We start from the raw sequence: 22,488 nt of genomic DNA, 5'->3' as shown, positions 1-22,488 counted from the left end.
CACATGCTTGATACAGGTGTATTTTCCAGTGCTTGGTGGCAAAGCTATGATGTATTGTACTTCTGTAGGGTTCTGCTTATTAAGTGCAGCTATTACATGACTACATTTAGTTTCTTGTCTGAGGCCAAGACAAATTGCTTCTCAAGTTGGGCAAACCACAATACTAGATTATCTGACCGCAAGGGTGGTGATGTCAATGCAATCAGAACAAGGATCACATTTGCCACCGGTAAGTCACAACTTGCACAATTATATATGTACGTCACAATAGGCATTGATTACACGGCAGTGTTGTTCACAAGTGGTTCTGTGGGGCACAGCTGATGCAAACATGTATGCAAGAGGCATTTTATTGTACTGGCATGAGATCTGCTTTTCTAATGTGCAACTGTGATCATTCCAACACGTGGTTCAGGAACTCGAGATCGGAAAATGTTGTACATGTATACGATTTATTTGTTCAACACAGCATTAGCGACTCATTATAACACCAAACAATATGATTGCAAATGGATCTATATCTCCTTTGTTTGTAGTTCAGAGGCCATGTGTAGAATAGGAGTTTACAATGCATACACAAAATGTATGAGTTGATTCACTGTCCACAGATGAACTCAAATTTCAAGTTATTTGTAAGCCAGGTTTTTCATGCATTCTTTTAGGACTTCTGACTGATTCCTTTGATTTCATTGTCTGCTAGTATCGCTAAATTGTCTGTGCAGGTTATGCAAAAGATATTAATGTCATCTTCTGTTTGTGCAAGGTGGCTAGGTTCCCAGAAAATTTGGTTTCTTAATTCTTTTCAATGTTCCCTAAGATGAAATTGAAGAAGACAGTCCATTTTCTCGGTGAATGCATTTTAATTTCACAAGGTTATAATATTTTCAACATAAACTTTATTTACAACTTAGTGTTAATGAGTGTTTAGTTGATGAGTCTGTGTGTCTAGTTCCGTCCTTCATATCAAAAAGATACTGCTGATCAACCGATTTATGCCTTCTTGAAGCTGATGAAACTGCAGATAATTGGGTTGTTTCACCTGGTCTATGCATGAGCACTCTGGTAGAAAGCTCAGTTGGTATTCACCAATCTTCTGTTCAAGCTATGCTTATATAGGGTGTACATAAAGTCCGGGAACACTTTCAATTATTTATTGCACAAGAACTAAACATTGTACAGATGTCATACACATTTCATTTTGAAGAGAAACTCTGAAAGCTTTTTTTTACAAACATTTGATATGCAAACTATGAGCCACCCGGCAGGTGTTAATATGGTAATCGAATTCTTGGCATGCCCGTCCCAGCATGGCATCGTCGACTGTGGCAGTCACTTCCCATATTCTCTCCCGGAGCTCTGCTACATCACATGGTGAGGGCAGTACATGCACCAGATCTTTAATGTGTCCCAATGGAAAAAAGTCACACAGAGTGAGATCTGGTGATTAGGGAGGCCATTTCATGATACAGCTGTCCCCTTCTGTAGCACAGTCAACCCATCAATGTGGCAGTTCCGGGTCCAGGTACCCACGAACTTCACGAAGAAAATGGAGTGGAACCCCATTGTGCTGAAAGATGAACAGAGAGTCCGACTGCATTTGAGGCATCTGCCATTGCTGCAACACGTCCAAGTAGGAATATACAGTGACAATGCTCTCGGCAAAGAAAAATGGCCTGAACAGTTTTCGAAATGACAAGGCACAAAAAACATTTCCCTTTGGGGAATCATATTAAAATTCCATGCATTCATGTGGATGCTTTGTACCTCAGATTCAACAATTATGCCTGTTCATTTTGCCATGAGTGTGAAAAGTGGCTTCATCACTAAAAATTAAGTGATCAGTAATGCCATCCCCATCCTCATTCAGTTGTTGCAACTGCAAACAAAACTCAAAACACTTGTCTTTGTCGCCGTCATTGAGCTTTTGCACTAGCTCCAGTTTGAATGGTTTCATAGACAGCTTCTGTCGCAGGACGTTGCTCACTATCACTGGAGCCGTTTCGAGTTCATGGGATGCATGACACATTGATTTCTTTGGACTCCTTATGACTGTCTCTTGTATGCACTCCACATTCACTTCACTCACAGTGGGACTTCCGCTACTCTTTGCTGGGCACAAACAACCTGTCATAATGAATTTGTTGTGCCAGTGGTAAATGGTCTTCCTTGTTGATGGCTTCTTACTGTACTTGCTGTAGCACACTTGTTTTTGTCGAACTCTGACACACAGAAAGCTCTCTCTGCACCTGAACTTGCCATGTTTTTGACTAGCGCTGACTATCAGCAAATTACCAAATTATGCTGTGGCGGTATACAGGAAAAAACCAATTAGGTTTTCTCTTCAAAATTACGAATGTATGATATCTGTACAGTGTTTGGTTCTTGTACAATAAATAATTGAAAGTGTTGCCGGACTATATGTACACCCTGTATTGTTTGAAGTAAAAGTGCTGAGAGTATCTTGTATGTGGTTTTAAGGACAGCGATCCCTCTGCAGTACTTACATCTGCTCATTGCCTTTCTCGTCGAGGGGGTAGATGAGTGTGCACTACCATTCTTCTGGTACTTTTTCTGTGTGTCATGAATCCAAGATGATTTTTGTAAGTTCTCCAAGTGTTTGTGTGCTTACATGCTTCATAACTCTGTGATATCATCTTCACCCGATATTCTGCTGTTTTTCAGCGTAAGAATGTGATTGCAGGTTTCATCTTTAGTGGGTGGCTGAGAGTGTTGTGTGTACAAGTTTACCCAGAAAATACTTAATGTGGTGCTGAACGGTTGTTTGTCTCAGAGAAACATCATGCTAGTTCCCTAAAGTTGTGATTTGTCAGAGCAAGTTTACCATCCAGCTTTATAAAGCAGAGATACTGTGATGTGTATCCACTAATCTTCCATTGAATGTCCTCTAAAAGTCACACATGTTGATTTCCATATTTATATTAATATTTCAATTATTTTCAATTATTCAATACTGTTCTTTCACTGTCTACTCATTGTCTGTCTAATTTTGTCACCCGCTTTCTGATCTCGAAAAAATGTTTAGTTTCTGTTTATTTTTTACTGACACATTTCTGTTTCATTCTTCCAAAATGTCTTCATGTACTGAGTCCCACCTGGGTTTTCTCAGTTCTTCAGGTTAGCTACTGGCTTACTGTATAATCATAGTTTGGAACTGTTCCTCTTTCATGTTAGTTTCTTGATTCCTTTGTGTGTCAAATTCCTGGTGGCGCGTACTCTTGACATGTGTTCTTTTGGAGAAAATTTAACACTTGTGTGCACAAGAAAGTGATCCGAGTCAATGTTTACTTCTCTGCAGACTTCTTTATCATGAACTTCTTTTTGTGAATATGTGATGGCAATATAATTGATTTGATCCTTATCAGGCAATTGAATGGAATATCTGCAGCTCTTTTGCTTTGGAAAATGTTTCCTCAGATATGTCAACAGGAATTTAAAATCCTGTTGTTGACACAGTGCACTGAATCTGGGTTTATTCTTGTTGGTGAACTTATGTGCTGGGGAAATGGCAGCACCAAGTTGTGCAATGAAACAGACTAATCAGATTCTTTATTATACGAGCGGCATTTGAAAAATCCGTGCAAAAACAAAAACTACTTACGTGTTTGGGATAATCCTTTTAGACTTATACACTTTGTCCAATACTGTTCTAAATTGTTGACCCTTTGCGAAACATACGAATTGTCCAAGTCTGCAAAACAGCAATTAGTTGCTGCACTCACCTCCTAGTTGGAATAAAATCTTTGTCCCGCCAGCCATTTCTTCAAATTGGGGAACATATAGTAGTCCGAGGGAGCCAAGTCTGGAGAATAGGGGGGATGCGAAACAAGTTGGAATCCTATTTCCATTAACTTTGGGAACACAATTGCTGAGGTGTGTGCTGGTGCATTGTCGGGATGGAAAAGGACGTTTTTGGGTCCAATCACCTGTTTTTTTTTTCTGGTAGCCCATTTTTCAAATGGTCCAATAATGTTGAATAATATGCACCTGTAATAGTTTTACCCTTTTCCAGGTAGTTGATGAGGAATATCCCTTGCAAATCCCAAAAGACAGTCATCATAAACTTTCCGGCTGAATGAATGGTCTTCGCCTTTTTTGGTGCATATTCTCCCTTGGTAACCCATCGTTTAGATTGTTGTTTCATCTCAGGAGTATAGTAATGTATCCATGTTTCATCCACAGTGACGAAGTGATGCGTAACGTACTGCAGATTCTTCCTGAACAGTTGCAAATCACCCTTGCAACACTTCACACGATCCCGTTTTTGGTCAAGCGTGAGCAACTGCAGGACCCATCTTGCAGAGAGCTTTCTTATGTCCAAATGTTTATGCAAAATATTATGTAACTGTTCATTCGAGATTCCCACAGAACTAGCAATCTCACGCCCTCTTCTGTCATCCATCACCATATCATGGATTTTATCAATGATTTCTGGAGTCGTAACCTCCACAGGGTGTCCAGAACGTTCAGCATCACGTGTGCCCATAAGGCCACTCCGAAAATTTTGAAACCACTCATAAACTGTTCTAATCAAAGGTGCAACTGTCAGAAGCAGTAAGAATTCATATTTCCTTTTGATATGAATTCAGACAGAAAGACATGCAGTTAATACATGTATAATCAAACAACACTAAGTCCAGGATGGAATAACAACAATATTATGAAAAGGTTAAATTGCTACTCACCATACGAGGGAGACACCAAGTTGCAGACGGGCACAACAAAAAGACTGCTACACATTTAAGCTTTCAGCCAAAAGGCTTTCTTCTGAAGTAGAACACTAACACACACACACACACACACACACACACACACACACACACACACACACACACACACCTGCATCTGTGCAAGATAGAAGAATCAATTTAGGTGGCGGCATTGTGTGGGGAGTGGAAAGGATAGCAGGCTAGAGGTGGGGTGAGGCATAGTGCTGCTTGTGAAAGCATGCAAGGATGTGATGGGGCCAGGGTAAGGCTGATACGAGCAGTAGGGAGGATTGGTGAGAGGGGGGAGGGAGGAGGGAAGGGAATTGCCAAAGGAGAGAAGTAGAGATGCGGAAAAAGATTAGTGTATGCTTTGGCAGAATAGATGGCTTTGTAGTGCTCAAGTAGTACCAAGGAGAGGAAAAATAGATGGAGGACAGGGAGTAGTGAAGGCTGGGGTCCAAGCAGTTATGGGAATGTACTATGAATTGCAGGGATAGTTTCCACCTGCACAATTCAGAAATAATGGTATTGGTAGGAAGAATCCAGACTTTGTGAGCTGTTAATCAGCCAGTGACGAGAAGCACATTGTGTGGGGGCAGCATATTCAGCAACTGGTGATCCAGCTGAGTCTTGGTGTCACAGTTTATTGGTTGCCGTTCGTGTGGATAGGCAGCTTGTTAGTTGTTGTGCCCACGTAGAAAACAGCACAGTGGTTGCACCTTAGCTCATAAACCACACAACTGCTTTCACAGATAGCCCTGCCTCTGATGGGATAGAAGAGTCCTGTGACAGGATTTGAGTATCTGATGGTGGGAGGATGTATGCCATAGGTTTGGCATCTATGTTGCTTGTAGGGTTATGGGCCATGAAGGAAAGTGGTGGGAGAAGAGATGAAGTACAGATGGGCAAGGATGCTGTGTAGGTCTGGTGGGTGACAGAATACCTCTGTGGAACAGATGGAAAGGTTAATGGGTACGATGCCCCTCATATCAGGGTATGACATGAGGTAGTCAAAATCCTGGCAGAGAATGTGATTCAGCCAACTCCAGTCCTGGGTGATACAGATACATGAAGGGAGTGTTCCTTTGTGACTGGACAGTGGATATGTTGGATGTGACAAGCAAAATGAGAGACGAGGCCCACGAGACTGTTTCTGTACAAAATTGAGAAGGTAATTTTGATCTGTGAAGATGTCAGTGAGACCCTTAATGTACCTGGACAGGGACTGCTTTTTACTACAGATGTGATGACCACAGGTGGCTAGGCTGTATGGAAGGCACTTGATATCCAATGGGTGGCAGCTGTTGAAGTGGAAGTATTGCTGATGTCGGATGGTAGGTTTGGTATGGTTTGAGGTAATGATGTCACCATCCTTGATGCAGAGGTCGATAATGAGGAAGGTGATGCATTGCGTCGAGGAGCACCATGTGAAGTGAATGGAGGAGAAGGTGTCCTGACCTGCAGTCCAGATTGTGAAGATACTGAATTGGATTTATGGGATTAAAGGCACCACACTACAAGGTCATCTGTCCCTCCATTCGATATGCAAAAAGCCAGGGAAAGTCCTGAGAGGAAAAATATGGACAACAAATCCTGATGAACCAACTGCAACCAAGAACCAATAAAACCAGGAGATAGAAACAAGTAGAAGTAAGTGCAAAGTAAAAGGATGAAAGTGAGTGAATAGCTCTGCCCAGAAAGCAGCTGGAGGCCCCCAGGTCATGTTATGCGATGGGAGATGTATGCTCCACATTTGACCAGTGTTTCTTAACTGTCCCATTACCACAAGAAAACAAGCAACATGGCAAGTTGGATGGACAAAGGATGTGGGCATGGGTCAGCCAAGTGTGGCCAATGTGAAGCACAAAGGGAAGACTACCAAATGGTGGTTGTTTTCTTTACAGCTTGCAGTTTGTCCAGAGAAACCAGGATACAACAACCTTTGTAACAAGCCTCGAACAACTGATGGTACAGAGTTGATTGAAAGTCTGGTTACAGTATCCCCACCTCCAAAACTGGCTTCCTGGTAGCCAACCACTCAGCATATTTGGTCCCTGGGATCCCAATGTGACCTGGGGGTCCAGACAGAGACAACCAATTGTCCAGCTTGATGGAGTTCAGAAAGTAGATCCTGGATAGTCTCAACAAATGGATGTTGAGGGTAGCACTAATCAATAGCCTGAAGAGTACTCTGTGAGTCCCTACCAATTAAGAATGTCATGCCGGCACAGTGAAGAATATCACTGAGGTCTTGAGCAATGGAAATCAACTCTGCAATGAATACACTGCACCCATTCAGTACAGAGCCTTGTTCACTGACCTTACATGTGTGTAGGCAAAACTTATTTATCTGCTGACCATACAGCCTTCAGTGTATAATGCTTCCAAACTGAGAAATGCATCAAAGATGGGCAGGAATGGCAACAAAAAATCATGGGGTCATCAGAGTCTTTCAATTCAAAGGACAGGCTGTGACAGATCTGAGGATGGGTACACATCATAGGAGCATATGCGACTGCTCCGTAATGGCAGACCATAGTGGGAGAAACGGGAATTCAGAAAAGAAGCACTTAATGCAAACTGCAATGATGACTACAGTCCTGGGATGCTGTTGTGTGAGATGCACCACTCTACAAGGAAAAAGGACAAGATAATTCAGACGCTCAGGCTGGCAGAGAACGTGTCTTGCATAGGTGAGCAGCAGTTGTTGGCACCAGATCTGTGGTGGAGAGATAACAGCCTATGCAAGTGGGCTGTTCTCAGGGCTGGTTTGAAAGGCACTTGTTACAAATTGGACCATAAAATGGAATCAGGTACAGCATTCACAATGTTGCAGGTGGTGATGTGCCATATGCCACACTCTTGTAATCAAGCTGTGACAGGGTCAGACCTTTATAAAGCCACATAGTGTAGAATGGCCTAGTTTTACAGTGGCAGCGAAGAGTGTTAAGGTGTGACTGGCACATTTGTTTAAGTTGACAAAGACAGGGAAGTCAAATCAACCAGGAATCGAAAACCACTCCCGGAAAGTGATGAGACTCCACCACACTGAGGGATTAGTCACTGAGGTAGAGATCTGGTTGCAGATGGACAGTACAAAGGTGACAAGTGCATGAAGCTTGTCACAGAGGCTGAAAACCTGAAGCCATATGTGAAACCCCAGGACTATGTCTTTCGTGTGCCACCCTGCAGCCAGGATTCAGCAACACTCACAATGGAGGAGCAATAGTAAATACAAAAATCATCAGAATACAGGAAGAGCAAAATTGCAGACACCACAGCTTCAGCTGGCGTAAGCCATATCACTTCAGGCAGGGGTGGAGGGTTACCTTCATAGTCTCTGATGTTATTGACTTTAGCATATGTTAAAATTCAGGAGTAAGTAAGAAACATTTATTTTCTTGTTTTCTCCAAAAAAATTCCTGCCTCGAGATACAGTCCTCCAAAGATGACACTGTGAACACCATTTTGAAGGACTGTTTGAAATGTCTTCTGACAGTTGCCACAGGAGAGTGAAGTATGCTGATTATTTGTATATCCATAAAAGACTGATATATAAGACAAATAATAATGCAAACTTTGTTGAGGTTGGGAATAAGTGTTCTCATGTAAAGACTATGTTTCCAAGTGAAAATGTTCCCAGTGATGACTTTTTGTGTTCTGAATGTTTTGACAGAATAACAACAATGATAGTATCTTAACAAGGCGAAGCCTCCCATGGTGCAGACGATGTAGATTTTGCCTCAATAGAGGAAGAATTAAATGCTCTGAATCAGTCAACTACAGAGGTAGGTGATAATCTGGCTACGAAACCGTGGTCAGTGAAGTCAAGTCATAAGCTTCATGCATCAAGAAAGTGCAGAGAAATTACTAAAGCTATGAATGAATACACTACAGCAAAACTGACCACACTCTTCAAAGTCGAAATTCCATCTTCAGAGGACCTGATGGGATACCAGTTCGATTTTACACAGAGTATGCGAAGGAACTTGCCCCCCTTCTTGCAGCAGAGTACCGTAGGTCTCTAGAAGAGCATAGCGTTCCAAAAGATTGGAAAAGGGCACAGGTCATCTCTGTTTTCAAGAAGGGACGTCAAACAGATGTGCAGAACTATAGACCTACATATCTAACGTCGATCAGTTGTAGAATCTTGGAACATGTATTATGTTCGAGTGATTTCAGGTGTGCCGTAGGGGAGTGTCGTAGGACCGTTGCTATTCACAATATGTATAAATGACCTTGTGGATAACATCCGAAATTCGCATCCTCAAAATAGTGTTCACAGTGTCATCTTTGGAGGCCTGTATCTTGAGGCAGCAATTTTTTTTGGAGAAAACAAGAAAATAAGTGTTTCTTACTTCATCCTGAATTTTAACACATGCTAAATTCAGTAACATCAGAGACTATGAAGGTAACCTCCTGCCTGAAGTGATATGGATTATGCCTATAGCAAATGTCATCTTGAGACCATTGTATTTCTTCTTGGTCTTCTGACACATGAGTCAGTCAAGACTGCTGTATCATTTGATTTTCTTTTCTCTTTGGAAGACGTTTCAGTCTGGTGAACAGGAGGAATAGTGTTCCCACATCTGACACTAATTGTGGGCGGTTGCAGGGGGGGGGGGGAGGCGTGTGCAATTGACATCCACAATTCCTGCAGATGTGGCTGGCATTACAATGCATGGAGATGTGCCTGAATCTCATGGATTTGAAGCATGGTTTTGCATCACATGGATACCTCATCATCTTGACATTTCAGACAAGTTGTCTTCAAGTGCCAAAATGAAGACCCCCGTATCAATCCTATCGTCCTTTGGTTCCCACTGGACACGACGTATGGAATGCATGTCCTGTCACTCAAAATTAGCATGTAACACATTATCAGTCTGCAAAAGGAGATCATGGTGGAAGATGATACTGTGCACGATAATGAGACTGTTATGGGGGTTGACAATAACAAGAATGTCATTCAGCTTGTCACAGACAAGCAGCACCCCGACTGAACAGGGGAGGCTGTTTTAATCAGAACTGAACCACTTTTCATTGTCAAAATTGGTGCTACTTCCTCAAACCTGTCCTCAAGGTGTTCAATAAAGAATAATGACTTCACTTGTCTCTTATCCATATGTTTCTCCCACAGTTTAGCCACAGAATGAAACTTTACAGGGGCATATCTCTCCACATTATAGTCATCCTAGCTGGGACAGTATGGCTGCAAGAAGAAAGAAGATTAAGCCACTTCATCTGTGAGTCATCCACTTTGGTGCCACTCACTCCGATCAGGACTCTCCCTATGGGTGTCACCCAGCCACCGAAATGGCTACTTGGCTGGTTAATCGTTGTCCAGAGTCCCTGTGCGTCAATAACAATGGGCAAATAAGTAGGGTATTTACAGGGCAGACACCAATAGTGAGATCCCAGAGCAGTCAGGAGGCTGCTGCAGTGCAGGTAGTTGATGACACCTTTTAACACAGGATGTTTACCATGTTCGGTTTGGGTGTAATATCCTTGCACCATGTTGCGCAACCTTCCCCGTATGATCCATTCTCGTGTAAAATTTGGAACAGGAATGGTACGTAAAATTCAACACTGGGGACCATGTAGTGAAGGATGAAAAGTTGAATTAAGTGCCAGAAGAGGGGGGGGGGGGGGGGAGTGCCCAAAATCATAAACCAAATCAAGGCACCAAGAAGACCAGTGAATGCAAATGAAGAAGAAAAAGAATAATAGAAAGATGGATTTGCACCACGGAAAGGTAAGTAGTGCTGCAAGTGTTGGGAGTCCCATGTTAACACAGCAATTACTCACAAAAGAAATGTGAGACCGCCTGGGGGTTCACAAAGATGTAATCAATGAATCTAAGACAAGCCAAGGGTTTGGGATTCTGGGCGGTTAGGAAGTGGATTGTCCATGGCTAGGCTGGCATAGGACAGTACCAATCATTTGTCTCATGGCACATATCTCCGCAACATACCTAGATGAAACACCAGTCCAATACATCCTTCCAACAATACCTCTTCCAGTCCAGTCACAGGCATCTCCTATCCCATCAAAGGAAGAGCTACACAAACTGTGGCAAAGAGACAACTGGTCCACCCAGCTGCTAGACATGCTGCTCAATACAATGACTGTCACTGGATCATTCCTACCAGCACAATATTTTCTGAATTGCATAGGTGGGAACACTCTCTGCACTGTACCATGCATTTCCATAAACTCTATGGCCTCAGTGTTCAATTAGTCCCTGTTGTCCACCTACCCATCCCCTTCCCTACTCCCACTCCAACACTACACAGCCATATGTTCTGCAGTTCTCTCCCTTTTCTACTCCCCTTTCTACCCCACCCCTTTCCAACCACCCAACTGCTCCTAGCGGCCCTACCTAATCTCAACCACATCCCCACACACTCCCACAAGCACCACTACACCTCCTCTCACCTCATCCTGCTACCTCTCCCTCCCCGCCCCATGCCTCCTCTTCATCCCACCGCCCACACCCGATAGCTTCTCCTATCAGACACAGCTGCAGTCCAGCCACAGCAGCTGGAGACAGTGGTCATTGTGAGTAAGTGACTGAAAGTCAGTGTGTGTGTGTGTGTGTGTGTGTGTGTGTGTGTTTTCTACTTTAGAAGAAGTCCTTTTGGCTAAAAATCTTCAATGTACAGCAGTCTCTTTGTTGTGCAACTCAGTGTCCTCAATGTCTCCTCTATTGGTGAATAGGAATCTATGTTGATAAATCAAAGTCTTTTGTTGTTGTATTTGAATTAAATGTACTGTATCTGATGAATCATTCATGGTAAAAAATCCATTTTATAAATGTATTTCAGTTAAGTTCACAGATTTGGGAACTCTGCAAATGGCATGGGATCACATTGGTATGGCTCTGGTTCTGCAGCAAATCAGCAGCATCAGAACAAATATTTACCACTAATGCATTTTGTTCCCTGAATGGTTATTTTAAAAAGCTCTACAATATGTTATGTTCGTAAAGTATTACTGTATGCTGATCTTACTGTGTAACAGTTTACACTTTTTTCTTCGCCATAGGATGCTTAGAACAGACAATTGCTTTTGCTCCAAGGCTGTATGTTATTCAGGAACTTCACTGTATGATGGAAATTTGTTAAGAAACATGGCTGATACCAATACAGATATGATGAAAACAAGATACAACCTTACATACGATGAATATAAATTCCCACTAGGTCAGACACCATTACAACTAACAATAGACAGAAAATTATACAAGCATTCAAAGAGTGAGTCTAGAGCACCCGCTGGTGAAGTATTAGTGCAGCAGCAATGCAGTAGCGAGTTGCATATTTAGCTTTCATATTTGTTTTGTAGTTTGATTCTTAATTTCTTTCGGAGTGTTTGTGCACTTGCATATTTAATTACATAAAATCCTTGCATATTCTCGGATTTGCGGAGTAATATTGCTTATTGATAGCCGTAGAGTATAAGTTCGCGGAGTCGTCAGATATTAGCAGTCTGCTGCCTAGAGGTGCAGCAACGGCGGAGGGTCTGGCACGTCGATTGAGACATCTCAGGTGTCGCTTGCTGCACTCGCTGACTCAGCTGCCGAAGCACCTACTAGTGTACCCGGCGCGTTGGGGCCGCCCTCACCTCAGGGTGAGTGGCGAATTGCAATATGTTCGCGTTGCTCGAGGCGGAGGGCAAATGTGGAAGCTGGCCGGCTGGCCTGGTCCGTTCATCCTGTCAGTGCGCAGGTGGCCACTCCTCCTGCAGGGCCCAAGCAGGCACACGGGGGCAAAGACTTGCTGGTTATTGGGAGCTCCAACGTTAGGCGGGTGATGGAGCCCCTTAGGGAAATAGCGTACAGGGCTGGAAAAAAATCCAATGTGCACTCAGTTTGTCTGCCGGGGGGCCTCGTCCAAGATGTGGAGGCAGCCTTGCCTCCAGCTATCGGGCATACAGGGTGCAGTCGTCTGCAAGTAGTTGCTCACGTCGGCACCAATGATGCCTGTCGCTTGGGTTCTGAGGCGATCCTCAGTTCGTACAGGCAGCTGGCAGATTTGGTGAAGACCACTGGCCTCGCACGCGGGGTGCAAGCAGAGCTCTCTATTCGCAGCACCGTTTCTAGAGTGGATTGGGGTCCTTCGGTTTGGAGCCGAGTTGAGGGTCTCAACCAGAGGCTTCATCGACTCTGTGACAGTCTTGGCTGCAGATTTCTAGACTTGCGCTATTGGGTGGAGAATTGTAGGACGGTTCTAGATAGGTCAGGGGTGCACTACACAAATGAAACGTCTACTCGAGTAGCAGAGTAATTGTGGCGTGCACATGTGTTTTTTTTAGGCTAGTTAGTAGTGGGAGGTGTCCTGATGAACACTCACCAGTTGAAGTGCAGGCAGGGAAATCAGGACGTGTTCAGTGTAAAGACACTTCAGCTATCAAGATATTGGCAGTTAATTTTCAGAGTGTTCGGAATAAATTTCCTGAATTTACAGCCCTCCAGGAAGCATGTGGCGCGCAAATTATTCTCGGGACTGAGACCTGGCTGAACCGTGAGATAGGAAGTTCTGAAATATTTAGTGAGGGTTGGAACGTGTATCGGAAAGACAGATTAGACACTGTAGGAGGTAGTGTCTTCATTGGAGTTGACAAAAGTATTGTGTCTACTAAGGTCGAAGTAGAGTGTGATACTGAAGTTATCTGGACACGTTTAACAGGGCTAGGGGAAATAAAGTTAATTGTGGGCTGTTATTACCGGCCACCAGGTTCCACTATGACAGTTCTAGAATCATTCAAAGGGAGTCTACATTCTATATCACAGAAGTACCCAGATCATGCTATATTAGTCAGAGGCAACTTCAACCTACCTAGTATAGAATGTGATGTCTATGGATTCATTACAGGTGGTACAGACAAGCTGTCGTGTGAATTACTTTTGAACACATTATCCAAAAACCGTCTTGAGCAGCTAAATCGACAGCCAATGCGTAATGGAAATATTTTAGATCTGGTAGCCACAAACAGACCAGACCTCATCGACAGTGTCAGTGTTGAGACAGGGATTAGTGATCATGATGATGTCATTACGACTATGGTTACAAAAGTTAAAAAGTCAATCAAGAAGGCTAGGAGAGTACTCTTACTAGAAAGAGCAGATAAGCAGTTGTTACCTCCCACTTAGTAAATGACTCTACTTCATTTACTTCCTGTATGATGGACGTGGAAGAATTATCGACAAATTTTAAACACATTGTAAATCACGCATTGGACAAGTATGTGCCGTAAAAGTGGGTCACGGACGGAAAAGACCCATTGTGGTTTAACAGCGCAATTTGGAGAACGCTCAGGAAGCAAAGGCAGGTGCACTCGTGGTACAAGAAAGATCGGGAGAATGAGGACAGGCAAAAGTTAGTAGAGATTCATGCTACTGTAAAAAGAGCAATGCATGAAGCATTCAACCACTACCTCCATCATATCTTAGCAAAAGATCTTGCTGAAAACACAAGGAAATTCTGGTCCTACATAAAATCGGTAAGCGGGTCGAAGGCTTCCATCCAGTCACTCACTGATCAGTCTGGCCTGGCAACGGAAGACAGCAAAATGAAAACGGAAATTTTAAATTTAGCATTTGAGAAACCTTTCACGCAAGAGGATCGTACAAACATACCACCATTTGAGTCTTATACAGATTCCTGTATGGAGGACATAGTGATAGACATCTCTGGGGTTGTGAAGCAGGTGAATGGGTTGAAAATCAATAAACCGCCAGGTCCAATTCGGTTTTATAGAGTACTGCATTGACTCCTTACTTAGCTTGCATTTATCGCGTATCTCTTGCCCAACATAAAGTCCCAAGTGACTGGAAAAAAGCGCAGGTGACGCCTGTATATAAGAAGGGTAGAAGGACGGATCCTCAAAATTACAGACCAATATCCCTAACATTGGTTTGTTGCAGGATACTTGAACATATTCTCATTTCGAATATAATGAATTTCCTTGAGACAGAGAAGTTGCTGTCCATGCTTCAGCACGGCTTTGGAAAGCATCGCTCCTGTGAAATGTAACTTGCCCTTTTTTCTCATATCTTGCGAACCGTGGATGAAGGGTATCAGACGGATGCCATATTTCTTGTCTTCTGGAAAGCCTTTGACTCGGTGCCCCACTGCAGGCTCCTAACTAAGGGACAAGCGTATAGGATTGGTTCCCAAATATGTGAGTGGCTCGAAGACTTCTTAAGTAATAGAACCCAGTACGTTGTCCTCGATGGTGAGTGTTCATCGGAGGTGAGGGTATCGTCTGGAGTGCCCCAGGGAAGTGTGGTAGGTCCGCTGTTGTTTTCTATCTACATAAATGATCTTTTGGATAGCAATGTGCTGCTGATGATGCTGTGGTGTACGGGCAGGTGTCATCGTTGAGTGACTGTAGGAGGATACAAGATGACTTGGGAAGGATTTGTGATTGGTGTAAAGAATGACAGCTAACTCTAAATATAGATAAATGTAAATTAATGGAGATGAATAGGAAAAGAATCCTACAATGTTTGAATACTCCATTAGTAGTCAAGCACTTGACACAGTCATGTCGATATGAAGTGGGACAAGCATGTAATGGCAGTTGTGGGGAAGGGGGATGGTCATCTTCGGTTCATTGGTAGAATTTTGGGAAGATGTGGTTCATCTGTAAAGGAGACCGCTTATAGAAAGCTGGTGCGACCTACTCTTGAGTACTGCTCAAGCGTTTGGGATCCCTATCAGGTCGGATTGAGGGAGGACATGGAAGCAATTCAGAGGTGGGCTGCTAGATTTGTTACTGGTAGGTTTGATCATCAAGCGAGTGTTACGGAAATGCTTCAGGAATTTGGGTGGGAGTCTCTAGAGGAAAGGAGGCGTTCTTTTCGTGAATCACTACTGAGGAAATTTAGAGAACCAGCATTTGAGGCTGACTGCAGTACAATTTTACTGCCACCAACTTACATTTGGCGGAAAGACCACAAAGATAAGAGAAATTAGGGCTCGTACAGAGGCATATAGGCAGTCACTTTGCCCTCGTTCTGTTTGGGAGTGGAACAGGGAGAGAAGATGCTAGTTGTGGTACGAGGTACCCTCCGCCATGGACCGTATGGTGGATTGCGGAGCATGTATGTAGATGTAGAAAGATATGTTTAAATGTTTGTTTTGTAGGCCTACAAAGAACAATTCAGAAACACACACTTAACCAAGGAACTTTTGATGTGGAAGTTGAATTTTAAAACTTCCTGAACACACAATAGCTACTAGTGAGGTATGAACCTTGGGAAAATCTCTGTCATTTCTAGAGCATTGCTGCTTGTAGCCTACTGACGAAGTTTGTTCCTTAGTTAGTTAGTTTGTTTCATGTTCCATGCATCATTTGCACAATAACATATTATTCTCACAGCACGTTTTTGAGCCATGAAGTCTTTATTTCTTAAAGATGAATTATGCCAGAAGATTATTCCACATAACATTATTGAACAAAAATATAAAAAAATGCTAACTTACTGATTTCTCTCCCCCCTAGATTTGCACTGATTCGAACAGTAAGTGCAAATGTGGCTGGAACTAAGCAGATTCAAAATGTGCTTTTTCTAGATCAAATTCTCATGAAAAAGGACACCTACGAATTTTGAAGTTTCCACCCTATTTAGTATTTCTCACCATATGTTACATTTATCATCGGAGTAGTACCATTAGATGTGCAGAAATGAGTGTCGCGTCTTTTTAAAATTAAGGGTGAGACCATTCCCAGAAAACCTGTCAATTATATTTTAAGAACACTGTTTACCATGTCTCTGGTTCTTGCATGTTTACTTGGATTGATTACAATACTAGTTTCATTTGCAAAAAGAACTAATTCTGCTTGCTGTATATTAGCTGGATAGTCGTTTACATATACGAGGAATAGTAGACCTAAGATTTAGTCTTGGGGAACCCCATACATGGTTCTCCACTGTCAGAATAATGTCCCCAGACTACATTAGTTGCATCATGAAGTACAATTTTGTGCATTCTTTTGATTAGATATGACATCAGTATCTATCTGCTACAGCTATGAGACTCTTATACACTGAGCCAAAGGAAATGTACTATCAAGCATATTATCAAGATTATTTACAGAAAGTTTGTGAAGAAATACAACTGCCCAAAAGTGAAATAACGCTGCAAGTTATCTACTTCTCAAGGATGGAGACAAAACATTCTTAAAAACTACAGACCTACCAGCTCCCTCTCCATAATGGCTAAGATATTTACTAAATTTATCCTTAAGCATAGAGTGAAAAATTGGGTTTTAACCAAGAAGAACAAGCTGATTCCTGAAGTGAAAATACCACAATGGAAAAGTTGCAAGTCATGAATGAAATTACTCATTTGTGGGAGTAAAAGTTTAATACGTGTTTCAAATGTAGTGTGTTGTCTTTGGTTGACATAGTGGATCATAACTGGTTCAATCCGCTACCACTACCTGTTAAAACTGCAGATATATCAAGTGACAAAAATGACATAAATTCACAGCTAAAAATTGTGCATGAAGTATGTACAGTCACACAATCCTAAGATGACGTCACCACTGCAGAAACCTCCATTGTTAAAAAGTAATACCAACTACCAATTTTGGAGCAAACTCTAGACTTTCCAACAAAGCCTGGACACCCGCAAAAAGCAGATTACCAAGAATTTAAAGAAGTCCTCACATGTTATGTTAACGACTGATGCTGTCCGCTCACCACTACAGCCTCCGTCCTTTGGCCCCTATCAAATCTGAAGCATAAAAAATACTAAGTAAATGTACACAATGGCAAACCTATGACAGTGTCACTTGAAAGGATCAAGCCACCATATCTGTGGCCCATCACCAACCTACCGTCATGACACCTCTGTCTGCTGATACAAGATGTGACGAGCTACAACAATGAACCACCCATTTCAGTGATGCCTCACCATAGCTGTATGTACCAAGAGTCTTTCACCTAGCAAGAGTCTTAGTAAAAATGTAAGAGCAATAATATTTACTTTGCAGGAATAAGAAATTATTTTTGACTGCTCAAACATTAAAGTGATGCTTACTTTCAAATCACTTTTGTGACACATTAACCCATCATGCATTTGTTTCTTTTATGACCTTTAAGTGGCTGCTCTGGGAGAAGTGGGCTGAGTTTGTCCCAGCAATCAATGTGCAACAAGCTGATCACAAGCTTTTGCTCCCAGTATCCTCAACATAGGTGCCAAGTTGTTTGCAATTAGTAGTACATGTCACAGTGGTGAGGGGCGGCTGGTGGTGGTGGTGGTGGTGGTGGTGGTGGTGGTGGTGGTGGTGGTGGTGGTGTGTGAGTTGACAATGGGAACAAATATGATGCCATGAGAGTTTCTGTACACTTCTTATGGCACATTTCTCACAAATATCTGATTGCAATTAATGGTTTATGTCTGTTATTTTGATGACCTCATGGTGTCAAAGCAGATAGAGGGTATTGGTGGGGCCTACAGACATTAGTTCTATATAACAATGGATGACAATAGTAGTGTCTCCAGTTCCTGGATGCTACAAACAATCGCTCACCCAAAAAAGATGAAACTGTATAAAAACTCATATGGTACCACTCAGAATTCTGTTAGCAAGTAAATTGAGAAGAATGGATAATGTTGTGGAGGTGCTCAACTGTATAGCAATGACTGTGAGATGTTTGTTCAGTGCGTATGGCACAATAACAGAAATCTGATTAATGCCTACAACTGGACATATTTTCTACTCTGAAACCTGCACTACAAATTCTAGTGTTTTGGTTTGCATGTAGACTTTTCAGTTGCTATTGGTTTATTTATTGATCGTTACTTTTTATTTGTAGTTAACTATTGCTATTTGAGTTTACATATTGTCATTTTATCATTAGGAGATAGTAAGTGGAGCTCTGGACACTAGGGAAAGAAGTGCCAAGTGGGGGTCAACGGAAGTGTCCGATTCCACCCATTGGCTTTGACCAGTGACGTAAGGCTGTTGTAGTGTGTGACATCACGATGGCACAGAATTTAGTTTGTGGGAGTGGCGTGTTTGTAGGTGTCGTGTTGATGTGATTGATGGTGTTCTCTGGTGGTGTGTTTCATGTGTTGTGTGTTAGGTCATGTTTTTGGTTTCGTTTGTGTGTGTGTGTGTGTAGCATGTTTATAGATGGCGCATTGTTTTGGTCGGTGGTTCTCTCTGGTGATGTGTTATTGGTAGCGTGTTATGTGGCATATGGGGTTTATTTACGTGGCTGCGTTGCACATGTGTGGTATTGGTGGTGACTGTGCTTTCAGCAAAATATTTTTCAGTGAGTTAACAATTTTGGTTTTGTTATGTCGACGTTATTATAGTTTCTTTCTGTTCGCCGTGTGTGAATTTTGGTAAATTTCTTTGTTTATGTCTTTGGTAAGTATGGATATGACTGACAATGTCAACAGTTTTTGGTTGTCGGTGATCATGTGGGACAGTGTGTTGTCTCTAATAAAATTTCTGCAACTGTTCGGGTTTTTGAATGAAGCCGTGAAGTGTTCAGTATGTGGTGAAAAAATGAGGCTTACTAAAGTTCTGGCATCTCGGACGAGGGACGGGTATATGTGGAGACGTCGTAAGGATAACAGGTCAAGGGAAGTGTTAGATTCCAATTTTGATTTGCTAGGTGCTTTTTTTTGTGGTAGTACTAAGTGTGGCAGTGGTGAAAGTTTTGAGACTTACAGTGTGGTATCGATAGTTGCTGTTGACCTATATAGGTCAAGGGAAGTTTTCAATTCCAATTTTGTTGTGTTTTTTGAGGTAGTGATGATTGTGGACAAGGTTGTAGTTTTTTGTTTTATGATTTGGTATCAGTAGTTTCTGTTGACCTATATAGGTCAAGGGAAGTGTTCGATTCCAGTGGATATTGTTTTTAGTTGATTTTGGGAAGGTCGTTTTTGTTGTTTGGTTTAGTGGCGTGTGTTTATTTATTTATTTTTGTTTGTCCCCACCCAAAAAAACACAATTTGGTTTTTCAATCTACTTTTGTGTTTGTTGTAATGTTCATGTAATGATGTCATAGTCGCGATATGGGAATAGTTGTGAATGGTCGTTTCTGCCATATTTGTGACGTCATTGATCAGAGCAGATGGGTGGAATCTGACGTTTGTGTTAACCCCCAAGTGGAGAAATCAGAACATGTGACATATTCATCTGTTTGAGTTCAGTGAGGAGTGACAATAGTGGAGGCAGGCAGAAACATTTCTGACGTGTACAAGGATAATATCACTTGACAGAGCACAGCAAGAAAATGATTTTATCATTCTAAGGAGAATCATTTTGATGCTAGTGACCCTCCACATTCAGGATGACATTCAGGATTTGATAAAGATCATTTAAATGCATTAATGCACAATGATCCACATCAATGTACCCTAGAATCGGCAGATGTGATGAACTGTGATCATTCCACCTCTGTATGACATTCGCATGGAATGGGGAAGTTTCAAAAATTGGGTGTATGGGTACCACATGGTCTATGCCAAAGACATAAAACTCGGCATGTGGTCATATGTGTATCTCTGCTTGCTCGTTATCAACTGGCTTATGAATAACACTGACCATTCTTAGTCTGTATAATTACTGGCGAAGGGAAATTGTGCTTTACGCTAACATTAGGAAAAGAAACGAATGGTTGAGCCAAAACAAAGCAATAAATCCCCCTATAAAGACCTGCCCACATCCACAAGAGATAGTGTTATGCATCTGGTGGAATAGTGATGGTTTGGTGTACTATGAATTGCTTTCCTGAGGTGTAACCATCACTGCTGACATTTATTGTCAACAGCTGAGATGTCTTGCACTAGACTGGCAAAAAACTTTAAACAGGAGTGGGGCTGGGAAGTCATTCCACACACATCTTATTCACCTGATTTGGCACCCACAGATTTTCATCTTTTCCATTCTCTATCCAACAACTTTCAAGTTTCCTTTCCAGATGAAAAAGCACACCAAACATGAACTGATGAGTTCTTCATCTCAAAAACACATGATTTCTAGTAGCAGAATTAAAAAGTTATTCCAGTGTTGGCAGAAAGTTGTAAATGGTGAAAAAGAATATATTATTGAAGACTTAAGTCTGTGCTATGTGTGTCTGTTTGTTTATTGGACTTATGGCAAGATAGTACAAATCTATACAACTACCCAATATTTTCAGCTTATTAAAGTAGTTTCAATTAATATATTCCAATGACACATTTGCGTTCTTGAGAGGAAGCTGAAAGTCAACTGCATGTCTATAAATGACCAACATATAGCTCAATGCTATCTCAAGAAAGTCTACTTATGAAGTTTCAAGAATGAGTTTTAAATGGTGGTTCTAAGAATATACTACAACCTCCTACATATCACTCCCATAAGGATTGTAGGGCAAGATTAAATAATATACAGCGTGCATGGACACACTCCATACGTGAATTACAAATGCATTGTTGTGTGTCATAGCACTGATTATGAACATGAGATATGGAATATTTTATTTGTCAGTTAAATATCCTGATACTATGTACAAACTATAAATAACTTTGAATACATTCACATGTGAAACATTATTTAAATTCTACATTATAACATTACATTAACTTACTTGCTTCTTGGAGACTTAGTTGTTCAGGTAATTTTACATTAGATAAAATTCTTGTACTGACGACGCGCAATATTTCATATGTTAGATACATATATAACTAATATATAATAAACAAGCTGACAATATGGTACAGCTGGTCTATTATTAAACTTACCACAGAAACACCATGGCGTGACAGAAACACATCTTTGAGGGTAAGGTAAGGAATGCCAATACGTCCAATTCTCACGTCTATACTGAATTTCCTCTTTAGCAACCATGCCAGAACTTTTGGCAAGAGCCTGGGGAAAATTTGACATGTTTAGACTTAAATCAATTGACACCCACACTAAGATTTCCCTAAACCAATGGCATTTGCATGACTCATCTAGATGGGGCTTACTAGTGTACAAGCAGTTATGCTTGGAAATATAAGAAAAGCAAGTAGGAAATAATTTATATAATTTATTTTTGATCAAATTGTTTGTGAACACCTTGCAAATGTACTAACAAATAGGAAAAGTAAACTAACTATACTTTTAGCACTACAAAACGTATTGACAAACACGAGAAACTACAGGCTGTGTATAGTCACTATGTAGATAATTTCAAGACAGGCACGTTCAGTCAGATTTTACACGGGTATTTTATATGTATACATACCATGACACACTGCAGAATAACAGAGTACAAATTATTAGAAAGATAACAAATCCATCCATAGCTTCAGAAGTGGGTTATCATAGCAACTTTGTCCTAAACTTAGAAAAACACTGCATCATTTTCACCGCTAAAAGGGTGTCGACGGATAAACCTTCGCTCATACTTTCCTCCGTCAAGCAGTCACTCTCATTCTCGCAATAGATCGAACTATTGTGGCGTCAATATCGATACAAAGTTGACGTTTATCTGTGTTCTTTCAGAGATGTTTGCTTGGTTAGTTAAACCGCTCAGTTCTAAACAGAAAGAGGAGTCGTATTTGGGTGGATAATGTGATAAATAGTTCCTGGTATTAGTGAGTGTCTGGTTTCGCTTGACGACACTTAGAATGTATAGTACAAATCAATGTGTTGCTTGTGGAAGCAAGCCAGGACAACACAACGTGAGCTTGTTTCGATTCCCGCGAAATGCAGGAAGGTAACTCGTCATAAACTTGCTAATTCTTGTCTATGGCAGTAC

General features: G+C 41.6%; 2 protein-coding genes across 3 annotated transcripts in view; one reads left to right on the top strand and one right to left on the bottom strand.

The window, feature by feature from the left end:
• The window catches only part of LOC126336877 (protein KIAA0100), a 316,670-nt gene extending 294,530 nt beyond the window's left edge, over window positions 1-22,140 (bottom strand). The window contains exons 1-2 of the mRNA XM_050000988.1: window positions 21,973-22,140; window positions 21,485-21,611 (exon numbers count right to left, since the gene is read on the bottom strand). Of these exons, the coding sequence (XP_049856945.1) occupies window positions 21,485-21,611; window positions 21,973-22,031 (186 nt within the window). The 5' untranslated portion in view covers window positions 22,032-22,140. The remainder of the gene's footprint in view (window positions 1-21,484; window positions 21,612-21,972) is intronic.
• Window positions 22,141-22,204: 64 nt separating this feature from the next.
• The window catches only part of LOC126336885 (zinc finger protein 425-like), a 36,057-nt gene continuing 35,773 nt past the window's right edge, over window positions 22,205-22,488 (top strand). Inside the window, exon 1 of one of the 2 annotated variants that reach the window (XM_050001009.1) lies at window positions 22,205-22,446. In XM_050001009.1, coding sequence (XP_049856966.1) covers window positions 22,358-22,446 — 89 coding nt within the window. In that variant the 5' untranslated portion in view covers window positions 22,205-22,357. The remainder of the gene's footprint in view (window positions 22,447-22,488) is intronic. The other variant, XM_050001000.1, reaches the window with a different exon arrangement.

This window comes from Schistocerca gregaria, chromosome 1 (genome assembly GCF_023897955.1).
Source record: "Schistocerca gregaria isolate iqSchGreg1 chromosome 1, iqSchGreg1.2, whole genome shotgun sequence".
Taxonomy (NCBI): domain Eukaryota; kingdom Metazoa; phylum Arthropoda; class Insecta; order Orthoptera; family Acrididae; genus Schistocerca; species Schistocerca gregaria.
Note: the sequence above shows the minus strand (reverse complement) of the source record. Positions and strands in the feature narration are given on the sequence as shown.